This window comes from Nycticebus coucang, chromosome 18 (assembly GCF_027406575.1).
Source record: "Nycticebus coucang isolate mNycCou1 chromosome 18, mNycCou1.pri, whole genome shotgun sequence".
NCBI classification, from domain to species: domain Eukaryota; kingdom Metazoa; phylum Chordata; class Mammalia; order Primates; family Lorisidae; genus Nycticebus; species Nycticebus coucang.
In genome coordinates this window covers 61,692,292-61,705,835 of record NC_069797.1, presented here as the reverse complement: position 1 = coordinate 61,705,835, position 13,544 = coordinate 61,692,292, and the positions used below count along the sequence as shown (strand labels likewise).

The 13,544-nt window shown below is 49.7% G+C and overlaps 1 protein-coding gene across 14 annotated transcripts in view; it reads right to left on the bottom strand.

Moving 5' to 3' along the window:
* The window catches only part of MAPT (microtubule associated protein tau), a 114,906-nt gene that overhangs the window by 36,954 nt on the left and 64,408 nt on the right, over nt 1-13,544 (bottom strand). For 7 of the 14 annotated variants that reach the window (XM_053567806.1, XM_053567809.1, XM_053567811.1 and 4 more), the window contains exons 3-5: nt 10,126-10,212; nt 7,291-7,377; nt 2,704-2,769 (exon numbers count right to left, since the gene is read on the bottom strand). In XM_053567806.1, the coding sequence (XP_053423781.1) occupies nt 2,704-2,769; nt 7,291-7,377; nt 10,126-10,212 (240 nt within the window). The remainder of the gene's footprint in view (nt 1-2,703; nt 2,770-7,290; nt 7,378-10,125; nt 10,213-13,544) is intronic. The other 7 variants (XM_053567808.1, XM_053567813.1, XM_053567815.1 and 4 more) reach the window with 2 other exon arrangements.

Sequence of the window (13,544 nt, the reverse complement as noted above, 5' to 3'; positions counted from 1 at the left end):
ACCTAATCTTTGATAGATTTGGAAAATCCAAAATTATGATCATCAAGGATTAAGACTTCACTAATAGAACTGTCATGCGATTCCTAGAATAGAAGCACCATTCAGATCAGTCCAGTCACTGACCAGGCCTTCAGCATGGGGTGCCACTGCGGCAATAAAAGGCTCTGTGTGGCAAAGACAGTGACCGTCCTCGGGGACCACTGCTGTGCCCTGGCCACTCAACTTGCTGCACACCAATGCAGTTGATCAAGGGCACACTTCATTTTTTTCTGGTCCATTAATGTGACATTTATGTGAACCCCTCTTTAAAGTATCTATCTGTGAATTCAGCATGGGAGAATTATACTCTTTGGCAACCTCGCCTTTTTTTCTATAATTCCTAACTCTTTGAACATCCTGCCTAGTGCCAACAGAATCACCAGCTCTCCTTCAAATAAAACCTGTAACCCCAAAGGATTCAGGGGCTGGGAAGAGGAAGATATTTAGATGGGGGTGAGGGAGGAAGGCGACCGAGTGCAGTCACAGACACGCACAGGGGCCACGTGTGCAGGCCCATTCTCGCCAGCCTAATCAGGCAGGGTGGTGCTACTAGCTCCCTGCTCAGAGTGTGGCCACGCTCAGCTTGACTTTCACCTTGAGCCCAGCCAAGCTCAGGGGCATGTTTACTTCATGTTCCTGGAGTCAGCCATAGCAGCTGCCACATACAGGTGACCGATAAATGAATACTAGCCAGGCAGGATCAACTGGCATCAAGTAAATGTACCAACTTCTGCTTCTTGCAGGGTCTGCCAGGGCCTTATTGGAGCCCTTGATTAACCTCCGGGAAGAACAGGCCAGATGCAGGAAACGAACATGGGCCCCAGAGACAGCCCTGAGCCTGAGCTCTAGTGCTGACCAGAGAAAAGACAGGCCAGGTCTCCACTGCCTCCTGGAAAATGCTTTCCTCCCAGAGCTCTCTAGAAACTGCTCTTGACTCAGATGTTATAGTACTCTTAGGGACTACAGACTTTAAGAGACTCCATTAAAAGAGAGACAGGGCCCCAAATATAAATGGTAAATGCATCTCAAAAAGCCACCAATACAGAATTGTACAGTGCCTGCGGTGTGATCACCAAGCAACCTAATGCAGTGCAAGTTAAACTCCTGGAGGAAGGAATCAGGCTGGGAGAATGTCCTATCAGTTCTCAGGATACTCTGAAGTGCTGAGTAAATATTAAACACAGCAATCACAGGGGGCGGGGGAGGCCCAGGTAAACACGCATCTGGGCAAACAGGCTAGTCCAGATAAGCTGTCCCCTGACACTCTCTTCGGGAGGCCTGGTCCCTGGACACTTGCAACAGAAAGGCCCACCCATCTTTGTACGCCAGGCGTGGCATATTGCAGCTCCATCCTGAAACACGTCTTTCTATCTGAGGTACATTACGATTCTCTGATTCCAGGCTGCTGTCAGAAAGTTAAAAATTCAGTGAGCACCAAAGTAAAGGTGGTGGCCTGATCTCTTCTGTTGCATGGAATATGTTTTGGGGACATGCAGACACAGCGTTCACCAAAAATCTGTAGAAAACACTCAACTTCACTTTTTACGAAAATAAATGATGATTTCTAGAGGTCATACTTTATAAAAAGTCTCTACTTTTACCTAAGCTGAGAAGTCTGGCCTAAGAGAGACAGAAGCCCAGATTCTAGTTATTTCATGCACAGATGAAGGTCCCCTTTACAGATGGATTGTCGTTGCTAACAGTTTGTTAGTCTAAGAATGAAGACAGCTTTTCCAAGCCACGTGAGAAGAGAAACATTAGTTCCCTATGGGATGTGACCCCTTTGCCAGGAATGCGTAGGTAGGACTTGAAATACCCTCAACAGGGGAGAGTCTGCTAAAGCCAGGAAGCACCAGCGCTAAACAGTGGACAAATCCCACATCACTTTCTGGAAAAAAGAACAGCATCTTCCCAGCTCTTTTGCAGAAGTTTCCACCTTTTTTTTTTTTTTTTTTTTTTGTGGTTTTTGGCCAGGGCTGGGTTTGAACCCACCACCTCTGGTACATGGGGCCAGCGCCCTACTCCTTGAGCCACAAGTGTCACCCTGGAAGTTTCTACCTTATAGAGGAGACTCAAGTTCATTTATCTGGCAAATGACAGAAAACAAACCCAGCCCACATTTAATCTCTATCAGAGGTCTCCATTACCCAAAATTAGGAATTTAAAAATTCTTAAAATATTTCTGATAAATGATTACAGAAAGCTGCCTCTCTTGAACGCAGTGGTTTGGTTCCTGAGAAGAAAATCATAATGAGGTTTGAAGTTTGCAAAGAAGAAATCTCAAAAGCAATAGTGTGGGGGTGACATGGCTGAGGCCTTGTTCTCAGACTTTCCAGGGGACGGCCTGCAGGGAGAATCGGCCCTCATATATATATATGAGTTTCTGTTGGACATCATTCTCAATGCCCAGGTGGGACAAGGCCAGCTTCTTTCAGGACATGAAACACCTTAGGAATTACTTAGAAATCATGTTAGATAAAAAACACTCAGGCTCTTTCTACATGTGAATAATCCACCTTTGATAAGAACCAACTCTCCAAAATTTCCTAGACTCATGAATCGGCCCAAGTTCCTTTTTTTCTTTTCAGGGTGGAGCCCACCCGCATGTTCCCAGGTCCCTCCTCCCAATCCTCAGGTCGTGGCAGGCAGTTCTAGCCCACTGACCTTGGGTCACGTGTCCAGCAGCTTGGTCTTCCAGGCTGGGCGTGTCTCCAATGCCTGCTTCTTCAGCTGATTTAGGTGTCAGCAAATGCAGAAAGAAAAAGCAAAGACGGTTATTTGATTTCTAGAAACAAAAGTCTCCATGTTTTCTGGTACTTTCCTAAAACATTTAGGAAAGGCACATCCCAAGGATACCAGCTCTGGCTTCTCTGCAAATGTCATTGCTAAGGATGTTGATGATACAAGTTCACTAAACAAAACATAGAACACTCACATGCGAGAGCGGCTGTGATCTAGCAGGCAAGGCCTTCTCCACTGTGGGTCTGCGGTCCTGAATGCCTCACTCAACAAAGACGCACAATATGGGTGAGGTCGGAGAGGCAAGGGGGCCGCGTCTGAGAAGTGGCTGCATTCCCAGCCTCAGCCAGCACACCAGGAGGGCGGGAGGTTCAGGGAATGATTACGCTGGGGGGTTGGAGTCAGGCAGATGGGGTCACGTCCAGGTGCTGTCATGCATTTGATCTCTCTGAACCTCTGTTTCCCCATCTAGAACCCCAAAGCGATGAGCTTAATTTGTCTGGTAAGAGAATGGTGAGGGTTAATAAGAGACTTTGTGTGAACATGTTTAGCGCTTGGAGTACGGCAGGTGCCCTAAACTGATTTTCCTTATCCAAACTACTGGGCAAACCCCTATAATGGCATGCCTAGAACAGGTGTAGGCCAACAGTGCAGGTGAGCAGCTTGTGGGGTGTCTTGGGCTCCTGTTTAGGAAGCCACGATGTACCCCAAACAAAGAGAACTTAGAAAGTTCTTGACCACATCAATAGTACCAAAATCAATAAGCTTTAATACCTAGAATACCAGTTTCTGCCTCATGAAACATCCAGGATACTGCTCTGGGACAACGGACAGAACTGTCCAGAAAGCGAGTTTATAAGACAAGTTGGCCACATTGACATGTATTGACCTCATAACATCAGAATTACCAGCGTGCGCTGAGCACTCTGAGAGAGAGGCTACTCTAAGAAATGCCCACAAGGTGCTGGTGGGGGCATCAGTCTTATCTCCCTGACCTGCAATGAGCGTCTGCACCTAAAACAGAAATGTCAAGCCACCACCACGTGCCAGCACAGGCCTGCAAGGAGAGCGTGGGGAAGAAAGGTTCCCTGAGTCACCAGACGGCCCCTAGGTTGCCTTATAAATAGTAGTCCATTGGCTGTTCTGGGGCAGCTGCGGTGGAGGTAGGAGGGCTCACCAGCTGGTCAGCACGGACACCCTCTGGGTGACCCCCCACCCCAGCCAACACTGTGCTGCCCATGAGGTCCAGTGGTAACAGCTCCTTATCATGTGACCATGGCACTGAGTGAGTGTTGGCCCATCTGTCCAAGGGGCATAGCTTTGAGCAGATTTGGTTTGAGTTTCGACAAGGTTATGGAAATGAAAGAAAGGCTCAGAGTGACAGCAAGTCCAGTTAAATGGCCACAGAGTCTTAGAGACAGAGCACAAGAACAGAACATTCCCAGATGATGTCACTGCTATGGCACTAGGTGTGAGCTGACCTGCATTCACGCGCCATTGCAGAGCTGCACTATCCGTGCTTTGGTGTGAGTCAGAAATCGGAGGCTGTGATAGCTCTGATATCCCTAGACCCCAGAAAGGGAGGTGCTCAGAAAAACTCAGGGAGGAAGGGTGGGTGGAGGTTGGCCATCACATCACAGCAGCCTGTGTCCTGGGGGAGTATTTCACATGGAACCATGAAGACTCCGTGTTCTCCAGCAAGGTGGGGCCTTACAGTGGGGCAGCCACACTATGCCTATGGGAAGTTTCACTGGAACACCAAGAGATACAAAATAGGACATGCCTAAGCAAGGGGCCAAATTAACATCTGTGTGCTCAAGTCACCCAACCTCCCTGCCCCATGGAGGCGGGTATGGAGAGCTGGGTAGATTTCACTGGAGAGAGTGGCTTAGGGATTGACTCCATGGCCACCTCTAATCTCAGACTTACTGAGATTTCCAGGCACCATGTGGAGACACTGGATGTGTCCCTCTGGTGAGGGACCTGGCAGACTGCTGTCAAAGGATGGGAGACAGGCTAGTCCTGTTCTGGGTCAGAGGAATGGCACGTTGCGTTAGCCCTGTGAGCAGTCTGTGTGCCCCGGGTTTGCTTGCCAACATGTTTCCCATGGAAATGATGTGGGCACAGGCCAGATCATTCTAACAGGCCTCAAGCTGGAGTGAGCCATCCTCAGCAGATCCCAGGGGCCAAGGAGAGAGGATGTGTCTGCCAGAGTCCAGTGCAGGAGGAGAATCTCCAAGGTAGGAAAGCTGGAGATGGGTAGTGGGTAGCGGCAAAGCGTCTGCAAGAATTCAAATCAGGTCCCCATGAGAGTCTCCTGGAAATCTATGCCGTGGGAAGCAGCTTACATAAGTGCCAGTCCAGAAAGGACCTTCTTGTCTTGCCTACCACCCCAGCACCTTCGCCACCAAGGGAATGGCTGCATCTGAGGGGAGTTAGAAGCTTTGACTATCACATGGGACTAGCTGTTCTTTTTTTTCTGAGACAGACTTTCACTCTGTTGCCCGAAGCTAGAGTGTCATGGTATCACAGCTCACAGCAACCTCAAGTTCTGGGCTCAAGCAATCCTTTTGCTTCAGCCTCTCTAGTAGCTAGGACTACAAGCGTGTGCCACCATACCAGGCTAATTTTTCTATTTTAAGTAGAGACAGGGTCTTACTCTTGCTCAGACTGGTCTTGAACTTCTAATTTTGAACAATCCACTCGCCCTGGCCTCCCAGAGTGCTAGGATCACAGGCGTGGGCCACCACACCCAGCCAGGACTAGCCATTCTAATTAGCACTTTGCAGACTCGTGTTTTGCCGCTATGGAGACTAAAGTGCTTCTGATTACTTTGGAGTAATGGAAATGCCAAGAGTTGGCTAGAGCTTTCCTCCTGGGCTGGGGACAAACTTCCCTCATAGAAAAAACTACGGGGACTATGATATTTTAGGGTTTTTTTCCCCCAATATCATATATGGGCCTTTGTGTCTAAGCAATATATACATATAATCAGTCAACATATCTGAAAAGGGCCGTGGAACCTGAGAAATGCTAATGGAGATTTGCTGGTTCTTAGGAAACTAGCAAATTCAGGAACTAAGGGGAAATGTTCTGAGATAACATTTGCATTGTCAATGTCTGTGTCAACCTCTGTTGATTGTTTCTACAATAAAAAGTATTTTACAACTTAAAAAAAAAAAAAAAGAAAAAACTACGACAGAAGAGCAGGAGATAAAATCAAGTTAATCTGTGATCTCACCCTGTGAGTGGTGCCACAACCTTCAAACGTCCTTCAAGTTCAAGGACAAGGCTCTGCCCAACTTCAGGAAGTGCCCTCCACTCATCCCAGAAGATGTCACTGCTGCTCAACTCACAGAGAAGTGCGCCTGGATAGCGTGGGGGGTGTGGTGCTCACCACAGGCATTTTCAGCACAAAATGCCTGAGAGGAAGCTGCAGGCTTCCCAGATGGCTTCTGGAGCACCATCTTTAGGAAGGAAAGCAAAGCTCCTGCCTGGGGACATTTTCTCCGCTGTTGACTGCTGGTGAAATCCTGTCTAGGCCTCTTCTGTGTTGCTTGTTGGGCAACTGGGCACTGAACCAATGGCTAGAGACTTTACATAAGTGCAGTGATGAGGACGTGAAGGAAACCACTCAGCAGCCCCAAGCCCTGTCTGACCGATCCCCGTCACTCTCCCCATGGTTGTTCCATGTGGATGTGTTTGAAAAGGGGACATGTCCTACAAGTGGATGCCAGACTGCATTTCTTTTTTTTTTTTTTGAGACAGTTTCACTTTGTCACCTTGGTAGAGTGCTGTGACATCATAGCTCACAGCAACCTCAAACACTTGGGCTCAAGTGATTCTCTTGCCTCAGCCTCCAAAGTAGCTGCGACTACAGGTGCCCACCACAACGCCCGGCTATTTTTAGAGACGGGGGTCTTGCTCTGGCTCAGGCTGGTCTTGAACCTGTGAGTTCAGGCGATCCTCCTGCCTCAGCCTCCCAAGTGCTGGGATTACAGGCGTGAGCCATCGTACCCAGCTCAGATTGCATTTCTGAAGTGCTCTGGGACTGCCCCAGAAAGACCCTCAAAAGGTGTGGGTGTGGGTCAGTCACCGGGACCTGCTGTGCTCTCACATGCTTCTGGGGATAAACCACCCCCTGGGGAGTGACGCTGACACGGGGCAGAGTCCCAGCGGAGTGTGGACTGACCTCTCATGTGAAGAAGGCACATGTGAAAGAAAACCCTACAGAGAATGCTCTAGAGTGAAGTGCTGCCTCAGGCAAGACCAGGAGAGTCTAGAAGGAATCTAGAAGCTCCTGAATGCAGGAGGGAGAGGCTGGCAGTAGTCACAGAAGCAACAGGGAGCCCAGGCATCCAGCTCCTAACAGCCCAAGATTCCCAGAAGCCACATCTACCTGCATTCCTGCCTCCTGAGGGCAGCCCAAAGTGCACCCACTCCTGCAGTGGGTCAGCTGGGGCACCCCACAGAGGCCTCCGTCGCCCTGGTGTCTCTGGGGAGCACCCTCACCTGTGGTTCCTTCTGGGATCTCCATGTGGGGCTGGGCCGCAGCCTGCTCGCCGGGGGCTCTCTCATCCACTAAGGGCGCTGTCGCGTCTGGAAACCACCGAGAATCACCTTAGAGGGATCAGGTCAGGCCATACCAAGCCTCCTCCGCTTTGCTGCTTGCGCAGGAGCAGTGCAGGGAGGGGGTCAGGTCAGGAGGGGATCAGCCACATGCAAGAAAGCAGCCCTGTCAAGCAGGGCCCAGGGCCGTGCCCTGCCCAGGTCCCGCCACGTCTCCCCAGCAAGCACGTCTGCATTCTGTGAGTGACGCCAGCTGTGAGATGCCAGCGCACCTGCCAAGGAGGCCAGAGCCCCACGTTGTTGCAGGGGAAAGGACTCCCAGGCATGGTCCTGGGAGTTTTAAAGAAGAAATATTGAAAACCAGATGATTGTTCACAGCTGTTTGATCCTTAGCGGCAGAGCAAGAAGCTGGGATTGGGACTAAGACAGTTCAGGGACTCTGGGGTTAGGGCCAGAGCCTGTAGTTATACTGTGAGGCTTTGGGCAAGTCCTTTGTCCTTTTTGATTGGACAGTTTCCTCATCTGTAAAATGGAAGTGTCATCTCTAGGTGATCTCCAAGATTTCTTCCAGCTGTAACCCACGTTCCAGAGCCCATGAGCCACAATTAAGAAGTAGAGTACCCTGCATGGCGATAAACAGGCCCAGACCTGCCCAGAGCCAGGTACTCGCCTACTAGATGGCAGGAGGTACAGATCTGCCACCAGGAGCTGTCGTCAATCTCTCATCAAGGTGAATACTTCCAAATCAGCATTCCTCCCTGAGCAATGCCCTGGCACACTCCCAGGCCATTCTGGGCAAACATAAGGAGTTGTCAGCTTTGAAGGCTTTCCAAGAGCCTAAGTAAGCTTAGTTCAATGAAGGGCATTTTAATAATGGTCGTCTTGAATGTAGGCAGAGCAGCTGGGCAGAGTCCAGCACCAGCAGGGCTCCCTTCCCTCTGATGAGAGCTAAAGCTCTTGAGGCCACACATGCATGGAGTCCAGAGTATGGCAAGATTTGGTCGAGAGGTTCTTTTAGAATAATGTTTTTTTTTTTTTTTTTTCTTTTCTTTTTTTTTTTGAGACAGAGTCTTGCTCTGTCACCCTGGGTAGGGTGCAATGGCATCATCACAGCTCACAGCAACCTCAAACTCCTAGGTTCCAGCAATCCTCTCGCAAAACTCTTGCCTCAGTTTTTCTATTTTTAGTAGAGACAGGGTTCCAGTCTTGCTCAGGCTGGTCTCAAACTCCTGAGCTCAAGCAATCCACCTGCCTCCGTTTCCCAGAAAGCTTGGACTACAGGTGTGAGCTTTACCACGCCCGGCCTCAGAATAATGTTGATGGAGAAATGAAAGCCAATATTTGGAAGGCTGGTGTGAGGTCTGGCATGGTGGTTCAGGACTTTCTCAGGGTGGCAGGCAATTTGCAAAACTGTCCTGACAAGATGAGCAGGAAATGTCTTGCCTCGCCAGCTCTACGGATGGCAAAGAGAATTTGGCCTGGATATTGTCCTCGCTGGGCTAAGAACCCCGTGGGTAATGGCCACGCCTGCTGCATCCTCCAAAGATGCACCATCATACCACGCCTTGGCAGGCCCTCGGCAGCCACTGCCTAAATTAATCCATAGGTGGATATTGAGGGAAACGCTGGGTGAGATTCTCACTGAGACACAGACATAACACCCCAAGTCACACGCAGGGCCTGGAGAGGTGCTAAGAATGGAACCTTGAACCTCCTCAGGAAGAATGGAGACTTGGAAGAGCAGGGATCGAAGACTAGAGACTCAAAAGTCATTCTCAATGCCCTTTTCCCTTGATTTCTTTTCGTGAAGAGGTTGAAAAGCAAAAATGTCCTAGCTTCCCCTGCAGCCAGCGGTGGCCATGAGACCCAGTCTGGTCAATGAAACCCAATGGAAAGTCTGCCACTTGCAAGAAAATTCTTGCTTTCCTAATACAAAGGGAACACATTTGGTTTCAGGGCCCTTTTGGCCACTCTACTTTGCTACTTATGCCTGCTTAGAAGGCAGATGTAATGCCTGGAAGTGTAGCAGCCATCCTGCAACCATGAGGCAACAACCCAACCACTAAGGAAGATAAGATAAAGCTGGAAGAGCACCAGTGACACTGGAGAGCTGCTGCCCATGTATGGACATTTTATTACACAAGACAAATGGACCTCTTCATGGGTATGACACAGTTAGCCAAATACAGTCATGACTGGTCAAAATCAGGACCAAAGAACACTTTAGGAAATACACAAGGCACTTTATAACCACCTATATATCAAATGTCTAGAGAGGACAAGTTAAAAGAAGTACTGGAATAAACACCATGACCAAAGACCAAAGGCCCAGAGCCCCTAAGAGGAAAGAAACTAAACTAAGACCGGTCCCTGGATGTGGACTTGGAGATGTACATTGCCCTGTCCCCTTCCTTCAGCCAAATGGCTGCTGTGGGAGGTGTTGGCCCATGAAAGGAGAAGAAAGTGGGGGCTTCTAAAAGGGTGAAGGAGGACACTTGACACGAGACAGGGCTGTGTGGAGCCGTACGTGGGCCCCTCCTAGAGGGGTTGCCTGCAGAGCACACACATGGGATGAGGCACCCTCGCCAGGCACGGGGGGCATCCAAGTGGGGCTCCCGCAGCACCGTTCTGCAAAGCATGGAGCCAGCACACCTCTCAGCCACAGGGAGTGGGAGCAGCAGCCTCCAGGAAGGGAAGGGCGGCTCAGAGCATGGCTAAGCGCAGGCTGCAGTGTGGTGGGAGCTGTCTGAATGAGCCGGGAGGGGAGGGAGGCCCCACCTTCGGCTGTCGGGGTGCTCTTAGCATCAGAGGTTTCAGAGCTGGGTTCCTCAGATCCGTCACCAGCGGGGGTCTGTGGAGAAGACTCTGGAACACACACAATGAGCCCTTAGCATGGCTCCCTCTCCCTGCCCCCCCCCCAACTTTGGACCTCAGGAGACATTCAGGAACCAGAAGTCCATCAACATGGAACCCAGATAGTGGAACATGGCCACATGATAAAACCAGAGGGCGCCAACCCCACCCCCCATCCCACACGACTGTGCCCCCACCAGGGTCCTCGGATGGGCAAGGTGCAGGTGATGTGTGTTTGCTCCCGGGTGAGAAGAGAAATTGCCTTTTAACTAGCTATGGTTCTGCCGAGGGAAAGGTGCTTCTGTTGACAAATGGGCAGCAGATACTTGAAAGCTGAGATGCGCGTGAACCTTTGTCATTGCTATTAATCAACACCCAGTCAACACATTGAAAAAAACTCAGAAATTCATCTCCTTCCCAGGAAAAGGAATCAGCTGAGGGCAGACACAGTATATACTTCTAAATGGACATTTGGTGTATCTGGACTTGACCCAGCTTTTTTCATAGAAAGATCTCCAAGGACTGAGAACCAGTTACATTTGAAATGAGGTTGTGGGTACTGACAAGAGAACTGCCCTTTCAGAATCCTAAGCCTGAAAAGAAAATAAAGATCATACTTATAAACCAAAAAAAAAAGAATCCTAAGCCTGGGTAGCAGAGGCCCAAATGACCACAGCGGTTGATGGTCACTCCCTCTACCATGAGTGACCTTGGTAAGGCGGCTTTTGTTGGCCTAATAGAAATGGGGAAATCTACCTCCTCCTGGCAGGACTAAATCGTGTCCTCCCCTGTGGCACCTTGGCCACCAGGGGTCAATCTTCTTTGGTCATTTTATGGGCATTTTGATACACACAGGATCTGGACTGAACAAGCCAAGGCCTTAAAATACGGAAGATTAAGACTCCTCCACAGGGCGGTGCCTGTGGCTCAAGGAGTAGGGCGCCGGTCCCATATGCCAGAGGTGGCTGGTTCAAACCCAGCCTCGGCCAAAATAAAAAATAAATAAATTAAAAAAAAAAAAAAAAAATCCTCCACAGCCCAGTGTGTATAGAACCAAGTGCAGGTGCATGTAAGGGACCAAAATAGAAGACACAGCCCGCCCTCCAGGAGCACAATCTACTGAGGGAGGAAGAAGGACCACATAGAGCAAAAGACTCAAGAGGGCACAATGTATCAAGGGAGGACCAGGGCAAGCTAGTGGTGTCCTCCTGGAGGTCTCCCAACAGGAAGCAGGAGTCATGGTCCAGAGAGCACTGGATCAAGGGTCCAGATGTCTGGGTTCAAGTGCCAGTTCTACCTCTTTCTATTCAGGTGGCCTTGGGACTCAGTTTCCGCATCTATAAATTGGGTGTGATGGTATCAACGCTATCTACCTCCTCCTGAAGCTGCTGGAGGATCCCATGAGTGATGCTGGTGAAAGGCCTTCCAAAGCCTGAGGATTTATACTTGTGAGTCTGATGCTCATCACTGTGAAGGAGCCAAGTCTCAGGCTCCCCCTTCAGCTCAGGCCCACCTAGACTGTCCTCAGGTGACCACTGCAGAAGTCATGGCTCAAACTATGACGGAGATGGATGGATGACTGATCAGATGGATTAATTATGCTTAATTAAAGGTATAATTGGATGGAAAATTGAATAACCAGATAGATGTAAGAATGTGTAATTAGATAGACTGGATATATGATTGGATGGATGATTGAATGATTGGATGGATGGACGGACAGATGGACAGAGGACCAATGGATAAATGGCTGGATGAGATGGTAACATGAACAGCTCGCATTAGAGTTTCTGAGCCCTTAGCCAGGACCTCGTAGTCATCTACTTTTCCTTAGCTCCTCTTGCACCTGACCCTGCATGCCCAGAAAGGCCTCTCCAGTCTTCCAGTGGCATCTCAGCTCTCTGCTCAGTGAAGTCACTCACTTCTGTGTACTAGAAATTCCTCACACTTCATGCACGTATTGGGTGAAGGAGATTCCTCTGCTGCCTAATTGTCCTATTCATGGCTTAGACTGAAGTCTGGAGGGCAGGGAGGTAGATCACAGCCTCTGGAGTCAGGAAGATGGGCCCCAAATCCTGGTTCCACCACCTACCACTTGTGTGACTCTAGGCAAATTACCTAACCTCCCTCTGCCTCAGTTTTCTCTCCTGTAAAATGGGCATGATAGTACTTCCACCCTTTGTGAGCAGGAAACTGCTTTTCTAAAGCACTTTATACTGTGTGTGGCAGGCAAGAAGCCCTCCTGAGTGGCAGTGATTACTGTTGGTCGCTGTTATGCCACCTTGGTTGAAGGGCCCCGAGTAGCTCGGATCACTAACAAGAACTTAAGTATTACTGTGCTGCTGACACAGGTGACACAGATGCCAACTCGAAATCCCTGAGGGTTCCTAGCAGTTCGCTGACCACTGCACCATTGCTCTGGCCATATGAGGAAAAGCATCACTTTGTAGTGAGTCTGTGTGGGACCAATACCCCATCAAATGCATGGGGACTTTCAATCTCGAAATTGCAAACACCCCCTCTCTGGCACAGACTTCTGAGGTCCTGCCTGGTGTCTGCTCTTTCTACCCTCCTTGGGAACAAAGCCCTAATATAATGCAGGACAGAGGGAGCTGCATCCAGTTAAAAGGCCACGTCTTCTGGCCACCTGGGCAGGAAGATGTCTGGCTGTGCCCTGCTCCCCTCCTGCTTTCCGAGCAGGCTTTCTGAACCGTGAGACACACTGAAGATGGAAGCCATGTGCTCGGGACTGGGGTTAATTTCAACCATATGAAGAGTAACAACCATTGTCAGCTCACCAGCTTTACCAAACAGGCTAGGGACCCGATTTGGCTGGCATAGTTTGCTGAGCCCTGGGTTAAGGAATGGCTCTTGGCCTTTGGTGGATGACAGGATGAAGGGAGGAGTGTGTAAAGGCCACGGGGTTAGTGGTGAGGGGAATAGGGATGAAGTCCCTGGGTGCTGTGAATGTTGCAGGAAGAACTGGCCAGGGTCACAAAGGACTAGTTGGTGGTAGTACCACCAGCAGCAGAGAAACCAAGAAATGGCCCAAGATGGAGTCAACTGAGCCTGGTTTTGACTTGCTAGGATTTGGGTGTGGCTTGGGCATTCAGTAGAGATGTCCCTTGGGCAATAGGGACGCTCTGGTGGATTTGGAGGAAGCCACTCTACCTGGAGCAGGGACAACCTCAGTGTCAGTTTTAAGATGGGAGCACAAAGCAGAATGATAAGATGGAAAACAAGGCGAGTGGCGTGCAGGTGCACTGCGAGATCATACGTCCCATTTTAACTCTTTGTTAAAACGTCATGCCTGGCACCCAGCCCTGGATGTGCCCATCCCACCA